This window comes from Panthera onca, chromosome D4 (genome assembly GCF_046562875.1).
Source record: "Panthera onca isolate mPanOnc1 chromosome D4, mPanOnc1 haplotype 2, whole genome shotgun sequence".
Classification (NCBI taxonomy): domain Eukaryota; kingdom Metazoa; phylum Chordata; class Mammalia; order Carnivora; family Felidae; genus Panthera; species Panthera onca.
The window spans coordinates 31,590,989-31,612,470 of record NC_138351.1 but is presented as its reverse complement, the minus strand read 5'-3'; the positions used below and the strand labels follow the sequence as shown (position 1 = coordinate 31,612,470).

Below are 21,482 nucleotides of genomic sequence, written 5' to 3'. Positions count from 1 at the left end.
ATCAAAAAGAATGAAATCTTGCCATTTGCAACTACATGGATGGAACTAGAGGGTATTATGCAAAGCGAATTGAGTCAGTTGGAGAAAGACATATATCATATAACTTCACTCATATGAGGACTTTAAGACACAGAACAGAAGAACACAAGGGCAGGGAAGAAAAAATAATATAAAAACAGGGAGGGGGACAAAACATAAGAGACTCTTAAATATGGAGAACAAACAGAGGGTTATTGGAGGGGTTGTGGGAGGGGGGATGGGCTAAATGGGTAAGGGGCATTAAGGAATCTACTCCTGAAATCATTGCTGCACTATATGCTAACTAACGTGGATGTAAATTTAAAAAAAGAAGAAGATCTATCAATAGAAATTTAAAAAATTTTTGAACTAAATGAAAATACAACTTAGCAAAATTAGGGGATGCAGTGAAAGTGTTTAGAGGGAATTTTATAGCCTTTTATGAATATATTAGAAAAGAGGAAAGCTCTAAAATCAGTAATCTAAGATTCTACCTTAGAAAACTAGAAAAGGAAGAATAAATCTAAAGTAAGCAGAAGAAAAGAAGTAATTAGGACAGAAATCAGTGAAATTGAAAACAGGAAGCCAACAGAGAAAAACAATGAAGACAAAAGCTGATTCATTTAAAAGATAAAATTGATTAACTTCTAGCCAGTCTAAAGAAAAAGAGAGAAGACACAAGTTACTAATATCAGAATTGAAAGGACATCACTACAGATACTGTGGACATTAAAAAGATATTAAAGGACTAGTATGAACAACTCACACACAAATGTTATAACCTAGATGAAATGAACCAATTCCTCAAAACACAGAAGGTACCAAAATTCACACAAAAAAATAAACAATCGGGATAGGCCTAATATCTATTAAAGAAATTAATAATTACTAAACTTCAAAAACATAAAGCACCAGGCCCAGATGAGTTTACTGATGAATTCCTCCAAACACTTAAGAGATTATACCAATTCTTTACAATCTCTTCCAGAAGGCAGAAGCAGAGGGAATACATGCTATTCATTCTATGAGGACAGCATTACCCTAATACCAAAATCAGACAAGGACATTGCAAGAAAAGAAAACTGCTGACCAATATTTCTCATTAACATAAATGCCAAAATTCTCAAAATATTAGCAAATTAAATCAAATGTATAAAAATAATTATATATACAACCAACTGGTTTATCCCAAATATGCAAGACTGGTTCCACATTTGAAAACCAATTGTAACATAACATAATCCCTCATACCAACAAGCTAAAGAAAAAGATCACATGTTCATATCAGTAAATGCAGAAAGAGCATTTAACAAAATCCAATACCTATTCATGATAACTCTCAGCAAACTAGGAATACAGAGGAGTTTCCGCAACTTGATAAACAAGATCTACAAAAAACCTACAGCTAACATCATACCTGATGGGAAGAAGCTTTCCCACTAAGATCAGGAGCAAAGCAAGGATGTCCCCTCTCACCACTCCTTTTTGACATAATACTGGAAGTCCTAATAAATACAGTAATATAAGAAAAGGAAATAAAACTTACTGATTGGAAAGAAATAAATAAAACTATCTTTGTTTGCAGATGACATGATTGTGTAGAAAATCTGAAAGAATGAATAACAAAACTCCTGGAACTAATAAGCAATTATAGCAGGGTTGCAGGATACAAGGATATGTACAAATGTCAATTATTTTCCTATACACCAGCAATAAGCAAGTGTCATTTGAAATCAAAAACATAATGCCATTTACATTAGCACGCCTCCAAAATCAAAAAATTAAATATAAGTCTAACAAAAAATGTACAAGATCTATATGAAGGAAACTACAAAACTGATGAAGAGATGAAAGAATAACTAGACAAATGAAAAGGTATTTCATGTTTATGAATAGGAAGAATCAATATGGACAGCATGTCAGTTATTCCTAATTTGATGTATAGATTCAATGGATTAAATGTAATCCCAATTAAAATACCAGAAATATTTTATGGATACAAACTGATTCTAAAGGTAATGTAGAGAGGCAAAGGACCCAGACTAGCCAACATAATATTGAAAGAGAAAAACAAAGTCATAAGACTGACACTACCTAACTTCAAGACTTACTATAAAGCTACAGTAATCAAGATAATGTGGTAGAAAGAATGGTGAAAGAAAAGACTAATAGATAATGGAACAGAACAGAGAGCCCGGAAATAAACCTACTAGTCAACTGATTTTTTTTTTCATTTTATTTTTTATTTTTTTAAATTTACATCCAAATTAGTTAGCATATAGTGAAACAATGATTTCAGTAATGCCCCTTACCCATTTAACCCATCCCCCCTCCCACAACCCCTCCAGCACCCCTCAGTTTGTTCTCCATATTTATGAGTCTCTTCTGTTTTGTCCCCCTCCCTGTTTTTATATTATTTTTGTTTCCCTTCCCTATGGTCATCTGTTTTGTATCTTAAAGTCCTCAGATGAATGAAGTCATATGATTTTTGTCTTTCTCTAATTTCACTTGGCATAATACCCTCCAGTTCCATCAACGTAGTTGCAAATGGCAAAATTTCATTCTTTTTGATTGCCGAGTAATACTCCATTGTATATCTATACCACCTCTTCTTTATCCATTCATCCATGGATGGACGTTTGTGTTCTTCCATACTTTGGCTATTGTTGATAGTGCTGCTATAAACATGGGGGTGCAATGTGTCCCTTTGAAACAACACACCTGTATCCTGTGGATAAACGCCTAGTAGTGCAATTGCTGGGTCATAGGGTAGTTTTATTTTTAGTTTTCTGAGGAACCTCCATACTGTCTTCCAGAGTGGCTGCACCAGCTTGCATTGCCACCAACAATGCAAAAGAGATCCTCTTTCTCCACATCCTCACCAACATCTCTTGTTGCCTGAGTTGTTAATGTTAGCCATTCTGACAGGTGTAAGGTGATAGCTCATTAAGGTTTTGATTTGTATTTCCCTGACGATGAGTGATGTTGAGCATTTTTTCATGTGTCGGTTGGCCATCTGGATGTCTTCTTTGGAGAAGTGTCTATTCATGTCTTTCCCCCATTTCTTCACTGGATTATTTGTTTTTTGGGTGTTGAGTTTGATAACTGATCTTTGAAAAAGGAGCAAAGATAACACAATGGAGAAATGACAGATTTTTCAATAAATGGTATTGAAACAACTGTATATCCACATGCAAAAAAGAAGCATCAGGACTTTACATCCTTTACAAATATTAACTTGAAATGGACCAGAAACCTAAATGTAAAGTACAAAGATAACATAGGAGAAAATCTAAGTGATCTTGGGTTTGGCAATGACTTTTTAGATACAACACCAAAGACATGATTCATAAAAGAAATAATTGATAAACTGGACTTCATTAAAACTAAAATTTTCTGGGGGTGCCTGGGTGGTTCAGTTGGTTAGGCATCCGACTTTGGCTCAGGTCATGATCTCAAGACTCTTGAGTTCAAGCCCCGCATTGGGCTCTATGCTGACGGTTCAAAGCATGGAGCCTGCTTTGGATTCTGTGTCTCCCTCTTTCTCTGCCCCTCCCCTGGTCAGGCTCTATCTCTCTCTCTGTCTCTGTGTCTCTGTCTCTCTCTCTCTCAAAAATAAATATTAAAAAAAACAAATTTTCTGGGGTGCCTGGGTGGGTCAGTCTATTAGGCGTCCGACTTCAGCTCAGGTCATGATCTCATAGTTTGTGGGTTCAAACCCCGCATTGGGCTCTGTGCTGACAGCTCAGAGCCTGGAGCATGCTTCAGATTCTGTCTCCCTCTCTCTCTGTTCCTCCCCCACTCATGCTCTATCTCTCTGTCTCTCAAAAATAAACATTTTAAAATTTTTTCTGTTCTGCAAAAGTCACTGTCAGAAGGATAAGGAGACAAGCCACAGACTAAGAAAATATTTACAAGAGACATATCTGATAAAGGACTGTTACCTAAAATATACAAAGAACTCTCAAAAGTCAATGATAAGAAAACAAACAACCTGATGAAACAAACAATGGACAAAATATCTGAATAGACACCCACCAAAGAAAATCTACAGACGGCAAGTAAGCATAAGAAAAATGTTCAACATCATATATTATTAGGGAGTTGCAAACTGAAACAATAAACATCAATACACAACTATTAGAATGGCCAGATTCAAAACACTGACAACAACAAATGCTGGTGAGGATGTGTAAAAACAGGAACTCTCATTCATTGCTGATGAGAATGCAAAATGGTTCAGCCATTTTGGAAGACAATTTGTTAATTTCTTACTATACACACTATACCATGTGATCCAGCAATCACGCTCCTTAGTAGTCACCCAAATGAGTTGAAAACTTATGTCTGCACAGAAGCTTGCACATGGATGTTCATAACAGCCTTACTTATAATTTTCAATACTCGGAAATAACCAAGATGACCTTCAGTAGGTGAATGAATAAATAAACTGTGGTACATCCAGACAATAGGATATTATTCAGTGCTAAAAAGAAATGAGCCATTGAGCCACGGAAAGACATGGAGGAACCTTAAATGCACCTTAGTAAGTCAAAGAAGCCAATCTGAAAAGGCTTCATACAATATAATTTCAAATATAATGACATTCTGAGAAAGACAAAATAATGGAGACAGAAAAAAATGAGTGGTTATCAGGAGATGAAGAGGAGGGAAGGATGAACAGGAAGAGCACAGAGGAGTTCTAAGACAGTAAAACAATTCTGTATGATATTTTAATGGTGGCAACATTTGTCAAAGCCTATAGAATGTGTAATACCAAGAGTGAATTCTAATGTAAACTGTGTATTTGGGTGGATAATGATATATCAAAGCAGGCTCTTTAAATGTAACAAATATACCATCCTTTGGTGTGAGATGTTTATAGGGGGAAGGCTGTACTTGTGTGGAGGCAGGAAGTATATAGGAATTGTCTGTATTTTATGAATTTTGTCATAAACTAAAACTGTTCTAAAAAATAAAGCCTATTAAGAGAAAAGGAAAAAAAAAAAAAAAAAGGACACAGAGCCAGCCTGAAAGAACTCCCAATAGCCAAAGATGGCACATATTTAGCAAAATAATAAATCTAGTAAAATAGTCCAAAGAGTGAAATAAATCTCCACGTGTCCATGCAGATAAAAACAAATGATTGAAAATAAATATATTGGAGAGAAGGGACAAATCTTTCTAACAGAATTCCAACTAATAACTGTAGAAGATGTCAATGTAATTCGGCCAAATACCACCAGCAACACACATGCAGTTGAACAATTTAGATTTTAGTAGTCATTGCAGTAAGACAGAGCACATATTACATTGGATGATAGGAATGATAAAGTGCTTCAGTAACAGATGTTAGGAAGGAATTATAGGATTTGAGTGTTAGTTACTTCATTTTGCAGTGGTTCCAAAGCAGCTGAGTTTATTCAGGATTGGGTGTTGTTAAAGCAAAGCAAAACAAAACAAAAACAAAAAAACAAAAAAACACAAGCAACAGTCACTTGTATCAGGTGAGAGGGGGATGTTTGGTATTTTGAAAGTAGCAGAGCAACCTTGTTTTTGTCTTTACTCATGCAAAACAATGACCTTGTTTGTGTTACATCATAAGGGTCAAAAAATGATTTTGTCTGCTTGGTGTTTGGTGTCATTGTTCTGCAGCCCATCTCAGCACACACAGGCCAGTTTTCCTTCGGTGTAGGGTAGGGTCTCAGGCATGGGATAAGAGTGAAGAGATAGGGTTTCCTAGGAAAGGAACGGAAAGGCCTTATATTTTTAAAACATTTGTATTCTTTAAGAACTTGGAAAATTCAGAAATTGAAATTTTAAAACTTTAGAAATTGTCTTTAATTGCTTATATTTGAATCCCTATGAAAGTTATTTATTGTAATATGAATTCCACGGATATGGCCTTGTGTTCCAGCACTTACCTTGTTCTAACAAAATTATTGAATGTTCTCTTTCCACTGCTTTAAATCCCAGCTCTGACATATACTACCTTCTCACTTTCTTTTCTACCTAGACTTAAACTTTTATTGCACCAGGATCAGTTTTTAAATACTTTAGCAATATCATACATGTTAATACAAACACATTGCTAGGCATTTTCAATTCTCTTCTGATCATTACTAAAAGTTTTTATTGGAATAAAAGTTGGGATCATTTCTTTAGGTTTAACAAACAAAATAAATGTCAAAGAGAAAGAACACAGAGAAAACTTTTTTAGGATTCTGATGGGAACATTAATTATATTCTTTTCATCTAGAAAGATGGTATTTATTAAAGTTTTTTAAGTGTCAACAGAATCGTTTTATACCTGGATTCACACCAGTTGCAATAACGTACTGGCAACATCAATCCTTCTTTTTTCTTGCTAATCAAAACTATTTGGTATGAGTGGTAGCTCAGTCAGTTAAGGGTCTGACTTTGGCTCAGGCTATGATCTCTCGGTCTGTGGGTTCAAGCCCTGCTTCAGCCTCTGTGCTGACAGCCCGGAGCTTGCTTTGGCTTCTGTGTCTCCCTCTCTCTCTGTCCCTGCCCCACTTGTGCTCTCTTAAAAATAAATAAATGTTTAAAAAAATTTGTTATTATTTTTTTTTAACGTTTATTTATTTTTGAGACAGAGAGAGGCAGAACATGAACAGGGGAGGGTCAGAGAGAGAGGGAGACACAGAATCCGAAACAGGCTCCAGGCTCCGAGCTGTCAGCACAGAGCCTGACGCGGGGCTCGAACTCATGGACCGTGAGATCATGACCTGAGCCGAAGTCGGAAGCTTAACCGACCAAGCCACCCAGGCTCCCCTAAAAATTTTTTTTTTTAAACTATCTTTTGGGGCACCTGGGTGGCTCAGTTGCCCCAAGCATCAGACTTCGTCTCCAGGGTTCGAGCTCCACATTAGGTTCTTCACTGACAGTGCTGAGCCTGCTTGGGATTCTCTCTCCTTCTCTCTCTGTCCCCCACCCCCCTCCCCAAAACACACACACACTCTCTCTCTCTCTCAAAATAAACTTAAAAAAAAAACCTATCTTTTTATCATTGCCATATATAATAATGTTACAAAATAACCAAGAAAAGTATGTGTTTATATGTAAGTATATGTATGTTTTGTATATATGTATAACACACACACACACACACACACACACACACACACACACACGAAGGCAGTCATAAAATGTGTTCATAGGTTCCTAATTTGGTTCCTAATTTCAGAAGTGTGCAAATGCAAGTTTATCCCTAGGAGATGCATAATTTGCATGATAATTGTTTTCTAACTGAGTTGTGTGTACTTTCAGATATTACTTACGAAAGATTGAACAGCTTACTTTTTCTTTTTTTCTCAGAAATAAACTCTGAGGATCACAGATATTCTTTTTTTATGTTACATTTTACAGTCTTAGTCACAAAAACTGTTTACACATGGTAAAGTTAATTGCATACTGGTACCCACAAAACGGGGGCCAAGGTCACAAATCTCAACCTAAGTCAGCCTGATCTAATGGTACTCCTCTCATTGTCAAAGAAACCTAATATATGCCAGTCACAATCTTGCAACTCAGCTTTAGCTAGCTTACTTGGCCTTATTAGGAAATCCCTATTAATCAAATTCACTCTTGACCAACATCCCTCCGAAGAGTGTTTATGGTTTGTTTTCCCTTGAATAAAAGACATCAAATTGTTACTGTTTTAGTTTTGTTATTTGACACATGTACCTTTCTTCCTTTTGGCAGCTCTGAGTTAAAAGGCACACTTTCGGAAAAATAGTTTAAAATTTCCCCTTTTATGAACTTTATATTACAAAACTTCCTAGCACATAGAAAAGGAGAAAACAGTAAAATGATCATACCCACATATTAGACGTAGAAATCCTTAACATGTTACTATATTTGCCTTTTCTGGTTGTTATTTAATTACAAATATATAATATAATGCTAAGTATTCTAATATGCATCTCTAAAAAAACTAAATCTTCCTACATAATCCCAATAGTTATTATCACAATTAACAAAACTAACGTAACTTCCCTTAATACTTTTAAGATCCGATCCATACACAAATTTCCCCAGTTGTTCCCAAACGTCTTTTTGTTTTCTCCAACCACGATCTGATCCAGGAGCACACTGTATTTGATGGTATGTCAAAGTTTAACCCATAACCTCTGGGACTTTGGTAGAATTTGGGCGCCAGAGAGCAATACAGACTGTTGATACCATCTCATTAATAACGCCCCCTTTACCGTCTGCCTCCCTGCCACGTGGACTGCCCCAACGTACACGAAACCTGCGAGCGGTCGCGGTATTTTCATGGAAATGTAGTTCTGGATGTTCCGGCTGACCGCGCGGCATTCTAGGAACGGATATCCTGGGCTTTTCCCTGCGCATGTGCAGTCACCCCCATTTACCGGCTTCCGTCCTCCCTGGCTGTGCGGATGCGCCGGGTTTGCCCTCAGGTGAGAGAGGCCTACTCCGCACGCTGGGAGGGAAAGGGGCGGGCTCGTGCCCACAGGAAGGGACCACGACGTCTCGGGAACTCCCCGTTCACCCCAAGTGCCGACCCCGGCAGGAACGTAGACCTGGCAAAGACGGGTGGGTGTGGGCTCCAGGGGCCCAGATGGGGCGAGTGCTGTCGGAAGATGTTCCCTGCAGACTGGGGTGCGGGAGCTGACTGCAGCGGGAGCGGGGAAGATCCAGGCCGGCGGCGGGAGGGTAATGCGCGTTTCCGTATTGGATACTGACCGTGAGCCCGGCACAAAGCGCGCCCTGGCGTTGAACTTGGAAGCCAGAAAGACCGGATAAATTCCGCCTTTGTCACTTGGGCATAAGTGAGGTTCTTATCTGAAAATAAGGATAGTAGTTAAAAACTGCTTTGTGGCGTTGTTCAGAAAGAGGTAAGTCATAATCTATAATGCATTTAGCCAAGTGTTAGTAACACTAGTAAGTAGTAGGCAATAAGCCAAAATATAGTGTTGGCTCCCATCATATTTGAAAGACACTTTGTTCTTTTTTATTTAGTATTTAACTTAGTTTTTGCAGCCACCCCATTTATAGGAATAACCATATCCTTAAAAAAAAAAAAAAAAAAAGAAAGAAAGAAAGAGAAAGAGAGAAAGAAAGAAAATGGGGGCTCAGAAGAGTGAAATTACAGACCACAGGTCAAAAAGGCGATGAAGCCAGGATGCAAATACTGATAGGCTTTACTCCTAAATTCAGCTGTTCCTAATACCCTGCCTCCCTAAAACCCAGCATTGTAGGCTTCACGGCAGTAGCAGAGTGACTATGATTATAAAGTTAGCATGATGTCACTCTCTGACGTAAATGTCACTTGCTGACACGTGCATCTATTCTGGGGCTTCTGGCATGTCTCCAGAGCCTCTGGATAAGACTGAGGCTCCTGGTACCTCCTGTGCTGTCCAGGCTGTCTTCAGAAGGCACAGTCTGATATCTAGTACAGTGCTGTCCAGTAGATAAGGTGAGCCACGTTGGTAATTTTAAATGTTCTAGTAGCCATATTAAAAACTAAAACGTGAAATTAATTTTAAGAACATACTGTGTTTATCTCAATATGTACAAAATATTCTTCAACATGTGGCACTAGCCACATTTCAAGTGCTCAGTAGTGGGATGTGGCTAGTGGCTATAATAATAGAACAGTTATAATGATCTTGAAGAAAATCAGGCCCTACACTAGTGGTGCCCAACTAGGGCAATTTTGCTCTCCAGAGGACTTTTGGAAATGGCTGGAGATGATATGGTTTGTCACAACAGAGAAGGATTGCTCCTAACATCTGGTGGGTAGACACCAGAAACACTGCTAGGCATCCTACAACGTACAGGACCCCCCCACCCCCCGTCACAAAGAATTCTGCAGCCCAAAATATCAGTAGTGCTGAAGCTAAGAAATTTTGCTCTCAATGAAAGTTTCAACTAAAAGGAATTTGTTTCCTAGGCCTAAATCTCAACGTCTTTGGAACAAAGCGGCTCTTGTGTGGCAAGCAGGAGAGAAGCCCTGGGGACAGGAGTCCCACCTGGAAGAAAAGTTTATCTGACAGGGACCATCCTCACCAAAGCTTCAGAACAAATGCAGAAGAACCCAGAAAGGAGTGGGTCCTAATTTGTTTCACCAGAAGCATTTTGTTATTACCTTTTCCAGAAAGAGCCAGACTTGGTGATGTCACCACATCCAGAAGCCATCACAGACTGTATGACAGTGGAAACTGGTCCAGCTTGCAGAAGGTGGTGAGCTGGGGTTGGAAGAGATTGGTGATTGTCAGGCCGTACAAGAAAAGCCAAGCCAGAGCCAAGGAAATTCATTCTCCGTCCCTAAACAGCCCCCTATTTTCTTCATTCTTCACTTATTTGCAGATTCTGAGCCACTCTCTCATTGTGTCCATCAGAAGGGGCATCTAGGGATATGCTGAGTTTTCCTTTATCCTGAACATAAAGAATTACAAAATGACAGTATAGGAGTAGATTTCTATCTCTGACTCTTTTGAAACTTTTAAAAAACTGGAGCCTCAGATGTATGTCCCCTGGTCACCCAGGACAGAGCTAGGAGGAAAGCATAGTGCTGTTCATTCTGTCACACGTAAGTCATTAGAAGTGTCTTATCAAAAGTCTTACCAAAAGTCCTTTGTTCAGAAGAACAAAAGTATTTTAAAATATTTGGTCACTAAGCATCTTTTTTTCCCAGAGTTTTCTGTTGATTCTCTAACTCAAAGTATAAATAATATTAATAGGATATTAATAATCAACGGGGAAATAATTCACAGTCACCTAGTGAAAAATAGCAAGGTTACATCCATGTGATCATATCAGAGATGTACTACATATTCAGGGAATGAAGCACTCTGTGGTGCTTCCTGCCCCTTCTCAAGGGTCAACAGGACATTTTTCCATAGGGAGGCTTTTCCCCAGCTGGTGTGATGAGACTTTTAGGCAACTGAATGCAGAATCTCACCAGACCTCTCATGATTCCTTTCCTCTTTCCTTATTCCCAGCTTATCCTTCACAGTTGTCCGTACTCTCCCAACAACAGCAGAAAATGGACACAACTCAGGTGAGTTGTATGTATGCACCTTTTTTTATAATGGATTTTATGGGTGGTTAATTAACATAGAAAAGTAGAAATAGAAATAGATCAAAACCCTCACAGTTTGTGAGTTCAAGCCCCATGTTTAGGCTCTGTGCTGACAGCTCAGAGCCTGGAGGCTGCTTCAGATTCTGTGTCTCCCCCTCTCTGTCTGCCCCTACCCCACTTGCACTTTGTCTCTCTTTCTCTCAAAAATAAATAGACACACAAAAAATTTTTTAATAATAATAAAGAAATGGATCAAAACCATTCAAGGAAGATACAGGAAAGCAGATGAGTAGTACAGCAGAGTTGGCATGTGGATAGATGGCAGTCCTCTGACTTTCCAGATTTTTCAAAGTGCAGGGGCAGATTTCTTCCTGACCTAATAAGCCATGGCAGAGAGTCAGACAGACAATATTTGTTTCAGATATGCATTGATGAGAATCTTAAACCAAACATTCCTCGTGGAGTCTAAAGTTACTGAAGTCAGGAAAAATGTCTTTGTTGGTCTTCAGGTAGGTGATAGTGCAGATCTTTCCAGAACAACCCTGAAATAATTATAGAATGTTGTTTCCACTTTTTCCTCAGTGGAAGTAAAGGGCACATTATCAAAGCAGGGCTTTCATTAATACAGTTGTCTGTGTCAATAAAACAGAAGAAGTAGACCTTTCTCTGATCATCCTGCTGGACCCAGAGATGACACTTAGACTAACTGGAGCCCAGCATGAATAGCTGGTACATTCATGTCCTAAAAATAGCTCTGTGTACATATTTCTCTCAAGTGCCCGAATTGAACAAGCTGTTTAGCAGACAGCTTAAAGTTCTATTCTCTAGCAAATGCTACTGCACTTTCCATTCACATTTCAGGCCGCTGCATGTGCCTGTGACCTACACTCACCGGTGACCTAATTACAGTTCAATCCAGTGGGTCTCGCACAGATCTGTCTGCAGTGTCTGACTCCGCCCCTACTTTGTCCTTCTGGACGGTCTCCCATGTTAGTGTCTGTGTCGGTTTATACTTGTTTCTTTTGTGGAGTCACCTTCCTTCTCTTGCCCTTTCACATGTCCCTTCACAAGTTTCCATTCCTTCTCCCTATTTTTCCAGCTAGTCTTCTTGACTCCTTTCATCCCCGCTCTGGTTTGAACAGTGATGTATTTGTTAGTTCTTGCAAATGTGTCTCTGCAGCCCCCTGTGACCAGTAGCACTTTTTGTGATGATGGAAATGATCTTTATCTGCATTGTCCCAAACGGTGGCCACTAGCCACATGTACCTGTTGAACATTCAAAATGCAGCTAGTGTGACTGAGTAACCGAATTTTTAATTTAGGTTTCAAATAGTCACACGTGGCTAGTGACTACCACATTGGACATAGTTCACTCGACATCTCTCTGTAGGTATCCAAAAGGCATCTCCAGCTCAACTGATTCAAAGTAAAAGTTAAGATTTACAGCCCTCCCCAAACTATCCCCTCATCTTTCCCTCCCTAGTCAGCCAGGCACCCAAGCCACAAAAGTGCAGTGCATCCCAGGCTCCTTTTGTTCTCAGTCTCGCAACTTCTGCCACATCTGGTGTGTACTCACGTCTTGCTACTTTCCTATTTGTCAAAGATGACAGCTATTTTATACGGTTAAACCTAAATGCATATTTTAAATGCATTCTTGGGGTGTGTGGGTGTCTCAGTTAAGCGTCCAGCTCTTGTTGTTGGCTCAGGTCACGATTTCGTGATTCATGAGTTCGAGCCCCACATCAGGCTCTGCGCTGAACCTGCTTGGGATTCTCTCTCTCTCTCTCTCTCTCTCTCTCTCTCCCCCTCCCTCCCTCCTTCCCTCCCTCCCTCCCCCCCCTCCCTCCCCCTCCCTCTCTCTGTGTTCCTCCCCCACTTGTGCTCTCTCTCTCTCTCTCTCTCAAAATAAATAAACCTAAAAACAAATAAATGCATTCTGCTACTTTATTCCTTTTTTGCTATCTCACAGTATCACAACTGAACTGTTGGAATAGCTTCTTTACTAACCTGCCCATTTCTTTTGTCACCTACTCAAGCATACCTTCCACATGGGTAGTTCATCTAAATGCTAATGAAGTAACGTCTTGTCCTTGTGTAAATCACCTCATGGCTCTTTACCCTATATGATAAAATTCCTAATTTCTCAAGACAATGTTCAGGCTTTGGAAGCATTACCCCTTCCTTTTATTTATTTATTTATTTTTCCACTTTTTTTGGTGTTCTGACTTTTTTGATAACTATTGAGCAACCAAGATGTTCCAAGAAAGTAGCATGTGCCATAGTTACAGCTTAAACAATACAGATACTTTTCTTCACTAATAGTGTTCACAATCTAGTGGGGAATATGACATTAAAAAAATTTGCTATTAAAAATATTACTAAAAGGTAAAAAAAAAAAATTACTAAACCAAACCTCATTGAGTTTTTTAAACATATCCTCCTATCCCTAACTGCTTCATATTATCTTTTCATTGTCTCCTCTGGATTGACCTTTAGAACCGCATCCTCATCCTGTGCATCTGGTGCTGTGGATTGAATTGTGTTCCCCCACCCCAAATTTATATGTTGAATCCCTACCCCCCAGTGTGACTGTATTTAGAGATAGAGCATTTTTTAAAAATGTCTATTTATTTATTTTGAGAGAGAGTGCACATGTAAGTGAGGAAGGAGTAGGGAGAGAATCCCAAGCAGGCCCTGTGCTGTCAGTACAGAGCCCTGACGTGGAGCTCGAACCCACAAACTGAGATCATGACCTGAGCCAAAGTCAAGAGTCTGACGCTCAACCAACTAGCCATCTAGGCACCCCTAGAGATAGAGCTTTTAGGAGGTAATGGAGATTAAGTGAAGCACAACAGTGGGATCCTAATCCAGTAGGATTGATGGTCTTACAAGAAAAGAAAGACAGAGAGAGACAGATTTCTCTCTCTACACATAGGCACCAGGCAAAGGCCATGTGAGGACACAGCAAGAAGTGGCCATCTGTAAACCAGGAAGACAATGTCACCAGAACCCAACCATGGTGATACTCTGATCTTGGACTTCTAGCCTCTAGAACTGTGAGGAAATAAATGTCTATTTAGTCTACCCAGTCTGTGGTATTTTGTTATGGCAGCCCAAGCATCTAAGACACTTGGCTCTTTATTTTTCTTTTTTCATTTTATTTTTAATTGTAGCAAAATGCAGATAATATATATCATTGTAGCCATTTTTCAACTGTACAGTTCAGTAATATTAAGTACATTCGTATTTCTATGCACCCAGTCTCCAGAACTCTTCATCTTGCAGAACTAAAGCTGTATATCCATTATTTTTTGTAAATGTTTATCTATTTATTTTGAGAGAGGTCATGAGCAGGGGAGGGGCAGAGAGAGAAGGAGAGAGAATCTTAAGCAGGCTCTGTGATGTTATTGAGGAGCCCGTCTCACTAACCATGTGATCATGACCTGAGCCAAAATCAAGAGTCAGGCACTTGACCGACTGAGCCACCCAGGTGCCCCAAGCTATATATCCATTAAACAACAGCTCATCATTCTTCTCAGCATTTGGCCTCTGGCAGCCACCACTCTACTTTCTGTCCATTAATGTCCCTACTCATATAAGTAGAATCATATAGTAATTGTTTTTTTGTGACTCATTTATTTCACTTAGCATGAAGTTCTCAAGTTTCATGCATGTATCAGAATTTCCTTCCTTTTTTTAAGGCTGAATAATAGTACATTGTGTGTATATACCACATTTTATTTATCCCTTCATCAGGTGTTAGACACTTAGGTTACTTCCACCTTTTGGTTATTGTGAATAATGCTGCTATGAGCATAGGTGTACAGATACCTCTTCCGAGAATGCCAGTCTCGTGGGTATTTATTTCCAGAAGTGGCATTGCTGGTTCATGTGGTAATTCTACATTTAATTTTTTGAGGAACCACTGTACTGTTCCACAGTGGCCGTGCCATTTTATATTCCCACCAGCAGTGCACAGGGATTCCAGTTACTCTACATCCTTACCAACACTTGCTATTTTCTGATAGTGGCTATTCTAATGGAGATGATGTCTGGCTCTTTACTTTGGTTGCCTCATCCAGGAAGTAATACTCTTCTCTTTCCCCTTGTCTCCCTCTGTGCTAATTTCCCCTTTTCTGAATCTGCACAGTCCCATTATAACTTCATGCATTGGTGTAAGTCACCTGATAATGTATTTGTCTCTCCAGTTAGGCTATTAGCTTCAAGGTGTGGAACTACCATGGGTTCATTTTCATATGCTCCATTCTAAGCCCTCTTCTTTAGTTGAGAATGCTCATTAAATTGTTTTTAATAAAAGATTATCTCCTCTCTATATAGAACTGGGCCACTGAAAAAAATTTGGATTTCTTTTTTTTTTTTTTAATGTTTATTTATTTTGAGAGAGAGCCGCGTGTGTGCACGCACACATGCATACATGAGCCAGAGAGGGGCAGAGAGAGAGGAGAGAGTGAATCCCAAGCAGGCTCCGCACTGACAGCACAGAGTCCGACTCCAGGCTAGATCCTATGAACCATAATATCATGACCTGCACAGAAGTCAAGAGTTGGAGGCTTAACCATCTGAGCCACCCAGGCACCCTAAGAATTTAGATTCCTATTTTCAGACCACCTTACTTCTTATAAGGCAGAGCCCGTGCCATTACTATCTTTTGTCCTAGAAACCTGTGCATATTTGTATGCATTACAAAAAAGACCTGTTCTTAATAAAGGATGCTCCAAGAGGATGTTTTCCTGACATCACCACCCCCATCTCATGCTTTTCTCTAAAATGCTGTCATTTAATTAATAAATAAGATGTTGTCATTTAGCCTTCTCATCTTTAAGACTGGATCATCTCCAGACTGTCTGTGTGCTTCTGAGAAGAACTAAACTTCTTGTGGGCAAGTACAGTCCCCTTAGAGGGGATAATACATAGGAGGTGCTAGGAATAATGTGGAGCTTTCTTCCTTATACATGGGAAACAAGTTAAGATTAAATGAATTAGCTAATCGATTGTTTGAATTGAATTAGCATCAGGATTTGCAATTTGTCAGAGAAAGACTAAGTCAATCAAAGGTGGATAATTGAAAAGGATCACGTCAGTCCTGAAAAACAAGTGGGATTTTAATTGTTGCAGAGTAGAGGGAGGTTACTGCATTTTGAGGGTCCAGTAAGAATCTCTGCCTATTCCACTTTAGAATTCCTCTTAAGGAATATTAAGAGCGAATGAGATAAATGTTGGGACCAGACTAGGTATATTAGTTTGCTAAGGCTGCCATAATAAAGTACCACAGACTGGGTGGCTTAAACAACGACTTTATTTTCTTACAGTCTAGAGGCTGGAAATCCAAAATCAGGGAATGGACAGGGTTGATTCCTTCTGAAGACTGTTGAGGGAAGAATCTGTTCCAGGCCTCTTTTCTTTGCTTATAGATGCTTTTTCCCTATGTCTTCACATCATCTTCCCTCTGTTCATATCTGTGTCCAGATTTTTCTTAAAAGGACACTAGTCAAATTGGGGTAGGGCCCACCCTGATGACCTCAGTGTATGCATTTTGTGTCAGACAAGAGGCACATAACACTAGAAGTTGTTAGATGTTTTCCTTAAGGGTTTGGCTTCATCCGGAGTTCTAACATGCAATAAATTCATGCAATAAAAGCAGTTTTGTGTTTACTCTGGAAGTACTAGCAGACTGTAAAAAACGTGAAAGGGGTGAAGTAAGAGTCAAGACTCCAGAGGTTTTCTTGACGTAAGGGCAGAAAGATGATGATCCCTGTTCCAGAAGTGTATGAGAGCTGAGATTGTGCATATTTAGTATATTTTTTAAGTGGTTTGTGTGTGTTTGTGTGTGTATAGTTGTTAATCAGCCTTCCTCCCTTTTGCTCGTTTTGAAAGCTTTTTAGGGGCGCCTGGGTGGCTCAGTCGGTTAAGGGTCCGACTTCGGCTCAGGTCATGATCTCACGGTCCGTGAGTTCGAGCCCCGCATCGGGCTCTGTGCTGACAGCTCAGAGCCTGGAGCCTGTTTCGGATTCTGTGTCTCCCTCTCTCTCTGCCCCTCCCCTGCTCATGTCTGTCTCTCTCTGTCTCAAAAATAAATAAAACATTTAAAAAAAATTTTTTTTAAAAGAAAGCTTTTTAATTATTAAAGAATTAATCCTTCTGACATGTAGGACATATATATTTCCCTGTTTAATTGTCTTTGGACTTAGTGTCTGCTAGACCAGGCTCTTTCATTTCTACTAGTGACATTTGGGGAAATTTTTAATTTATAGAAAGATACAAAGGGATAATAATGTAATAGACCTGTTCCTACCTTCTCAAATTATTAACTATGAATTTTTGTCAATTTTTCTCTTGTATGCATTCTTTATTTTTTCCTTTTATTTATTTCTGTAAATGAGATCGTTTATACTGGTGAAGTACACTCTTAAGTATGAACTGGGTGGATTTTTACATATGTATACATATGTGCAAATGTAACTTACCACTCAGATTAAGATGGAGAACATTTTTGTCACCCTAAACTTTCCTTCCTTCCAGTTCCCAGTTAATAACCACTGCCCTGCTCTGCAGAGGCAAGTGCTATTCTAACATCATATGTCCAAAAAAAGGATAACTTCATTTTTTAACATTGTATAAACAGAATCATAATCTGTACCCTTTTGTAGGAGATGGGGGGATCTGGCTTTTTTCTGTGTACATAACATGGTTTAGATTATCCGTCTTGCTGCTGTATGTTTCATTACTTGTTTTTTTTTTTTTTTTTTTTTTTTTTTTTGAGTGAGAGACAGAAAGAGAATCCCAATTAGACTTTGCACTGTCTGCACAGAGCCTAATGTGGGGCTCGAACTCATAAACTGTGAGACCATGACCTGAGCCGAAACCAAGAGTCAGACTCTTAACCAACTGAGCCACCCAGGCACCCCCATTACTTCCTTTTTATTGCTGAGCAGAAAGTATTTCATTATATGATCATATGATAACTTTATTGGCTCATTCTCTTGGTGGTGAGTTTTTTACTTTTATTTTCCCATTTGGGCACTATTATGAATAAAGCTGCTATGAACAATCCTTTGTGTCTCTTAGTATATCTTCATTTCTCTTGGTTATACCTAGAAATAGAATGGCTGATGCATGGAATAAACATATGTTCAGCTTTAATATATATTACAATTAGCTTTCTAAAGTGCTTGAACCAATTTATACTACCAGCGTTCTGACTGTACCAAATTCTCACCAACACTTGCTACTGTCAGTCTTTTTTGATTTTCGTTATCCTGGTGGCTGTATAGTGGTCTCTTGTTGAAATTTATAATTTGCTTTTCTGTAACAAATGCTAATTTCAAACACCATTATTTGTGTTGGGCCATGTAAATATTCTTTTATGTAAAGTACCTGTTCAGTTCTTTGTTTTAATTGGACTCTTTGCTTTATCTTCTTGATTAGTCGAAATTATTTCTATGTTATCAATACAAGTCATTCGCCAGATGTGTATGTTGCAACTGTTTTTGGATTCTGTGATTTGACTTTTTAAAATTAATTAATTTTTAAATTTACATCCAAGTTAGTTATAGTGCAACAATGATTTCAGGAGTAGATTCCAGTAATTCATTTCCTATGTATAACACCCATTGTTCATCCCAACAAGTGTCTTCCTTAATGTCCCTTATCCATTTAGCCCATCCCCTCCCACAATCCTCCAGCAACCCTCTGTTTGTTCCCTATATTTAAGAGTCCCTTATGTTTTGTGCCCCTCCCTGTTTTTATATTATTTTTGCTCCCCTTCCCTTATGTACATCTGTTTTATATCAAATTCCTCATGAGTGAAGTCATATATGATATTTGTCTTTCTCTGACTAATTTCGCTTAGCATAATACCCTCTAGTTCCATCCACGTAGTTGCAAACGGCAAGATTTCATTCCTTTTGATTGCCGAGGAATACTCCATTGTATGTATATACTACCTCTTCTTTATCCATTCATCCATCGATGGACATTTGGGCTCTTTCCATACTTTGGCTATTGTTGATAGGGCTGCTAAGAACATTGGAGTGCATGTGCCTCTTCGAAACAGCATCCCTGTATCCCTTGGATAAATACCTAGAAGTGCAATTGCTGGGTCATAGGGTAGTTCTATTTTTAATTTTTTGAGGAACCTCCATACTGTATTCCAGAGTGGCTGCACCAGTTTGCATTCCCACCAGCAGTGGAAAGAGATCCTCTTTCTCCACATCCTTGCCAACATCTGTTGTTGCCTGAGTTGTTAATGTTAGCCATTCTGACAGGTGTGAGGTGGTATCTCACTGTGGTTTTGACTTGTATTTCCCTGATGATGAATGAGCATTTTTTCATGTGTCAGTTGGCCATCGGGATGTCTTCTTTGGAGAAGTATCTATTCATATCTTTTGCCCATTTCTTCACTGGGTTATTTGTTTTTTGGGTGTTGAGTTTGATAAGTTATTTTTTTTTTTTTAATGTTTATTTTCAAGAGAGAGAGAGACAGAATGTGAGGGGGGAGGGACAGAGAGAGAGGGAGACACAATCCAAAACAGGCTTCAGGCTCTGAGCTGTCATCACAGAGCCTGATGTGGGGCTCGAACTCACGAACTGTGAGATCATGACCTGAGCCAAAGTTGGACACTTAACCGACTGAGCCACCCAGGCACCCTGAGTTTGATAAGTTCTTTATAGATTTTGGATACTAACCCTTTATCTGATATGTCATTTGCAGATATTTTCTCCCATTCCATTGGCTGCCTTTTAGTTTTGCTGATTGTTTCCTTCACTGTGCAGAAGCTTTTTATTTTGATGAGGTCCCAATAGTTCATTTTTGCTTTTGTTTCCCTTGCCTCTGGAGATGTGTTGAGTAAGAAGTTGCTGTGGCCAAGGTCAAAGAAGTTTTTGCCTGCTTTCTCCTTGAGGATTTTGATGGTTTCCTGTCTTACATTTAGGTCTTTCATCCATTTCGAGTTTATTTTTGTGTATGGAGTAAGAAAGTGGTCCAGGTTCATTTTTCTGCATGTTGCTGTCCAGTTTTCCCAGCAACACTTGCTGAAAAGACTCTTTATTCCATTGGATATTCTTTCCTGTGTTGTAAAAGATTAGTTGGCCATATGTTTATGGGTCCATCTCTGGGCTTTCTATTCTGTTCCATTGATCTGTCTGTTTTTGTGCCAGTACCATACTGTCTTGTACTATTACAGCTTTGTAATACAGCCTGAAGTACAGGATTGTGATGCCTCCTGCTTTGGTTTTCTTTTTCAGGATTGCTTTGGCTGTTTGGGGTCTTTTCTGGTTCCATACAAATTTTAGGATTGTTTGTTCTAGCTGTGTGAAGAATGCTGGTGTTACTTTGATAGGGATTGCATTGAATATGTAGATGGCTTTGGGTAGTATTGACATTTTAACAATATTTGCTCTTCCTTTCCAGGAGCATGGAATATTTTTCCATTTTTGTGTGTGTGGGTCTTCTTCAGTTTCTTTCATAAGCTTTCTGTAGTTTTCAGTGTTTAGATTTTTCACCTCTTTGGTTAGGCTTATTCCTAGGTATTTTATGGGTTTTGGTGCAGTTGTAAATGGGATCAGTTCCTTGATTTCTCTTTCTGTTACTTCATTATTAGTGTATAGGTATGCAACCGATTTCTGTGCATTGATTTTATATCCTAAGACTGCTGATTTCATGGATCAGTTCTAGCAGTTTTTTGGTGGAATCTTTTGGGTTTTCCATATAGAGTATCATGTCATCTGCGAAGAGTGAAAGTTTAACTTCCTCCTTGCCAATCTGGATGCCTTTTATTTATTTGTGTTGTCTGAATGCTTAGGCTAAGACTTCCAATACTATGTTGAAAAACAGTGGTGATAGTGGACATCCTTGTCGTGTTCTTGACCTTAGGGGGAAAGCTCTCCATTTTCCCCCCATTGAGGATGATATTAGCAGTGGGTCTTTCATATATGGCTTCTATGATCTTGAGGTATAATCCTTCTATCTCTATTTTCTTGAGGGTTTTTATCAAAAAAGGATGCTATATTTTATCAAATGCTTTCTCTGCATCTATTAAGAGGATCATGTGGTTCTTCTCTTTTCTTTTATTGATGTGATGCATCACATTGATTGTTTTGTGGATATTGAACCAGCCCTGCATCCCAGGTATAAATCCCACTTGGTCGTGGTGAATAATTCTTTTAATGTATTGTTGCATCTGGTTGGCTAATATCTTGTTGAGGATTTTTGCATCCATGTTCATCACGGAAATTGGTCTGTAGTTCTTTTTAATGAGGTCTTTTTCTGGTTTTGGAATCAAGGTAATGCTGGCTTCATAGAATGAGTTTGGAAGTTTTCCTTCCATTTCTACTTTTTGGAACAGCTTCAAAAGAAAAGGTGTTAAGTCTTCTT

At 38.9% G+C, this 21,482-nt stretch overlaps 1 protein-coding gene and 1 long non-coding RNA gene across 2 annotated transcripts in view; one reads left to right on the top strand and one right to left on the bottom strand.

The window, feature by feature from the left end:
* Positions 1 to 5,273: 5,273 nt before the first annotated feature.
* Positions 5,274 to 8,378, bottom strand: LOC132663400 (uncharacterized). The gene is made up of 2 exons (XR_013551789.1): positions 8,287 to 8,378; positions 5,274 to 5,757 (listed from the first exon to the last, which is right to left on the bottom strand). It is a non-coding gene; the product is annotated as an uncharacterized LOC132663400 (long non-coding RNA).
* A 2,038-nt stretch (positions 8,379 to 10,416) lies between these two features.
* Positions 10,417 to 21,482, top strand: part of ZNF510 (zinc finger protein 510) — a 35,109-nt gene continuing 24,043 nt past the window's right edge. Inside the window, exons 1-2 of the mRNA XM_060609830.3 lie at positions 10,417 to 10,597; positions 11,010 to 11,068. Coding sequence (XP_060465813.1) covers positions 10,531 to 10,597; positions 11,010 to 11,068 — 126 coding nt within the window. The 5' untranslated portion in view covers positions 10,417 to 10,530. The remainder of the gene's footprint in view (positions 10,598 to 11,009; positions 11,069 to 21,482) is intronic.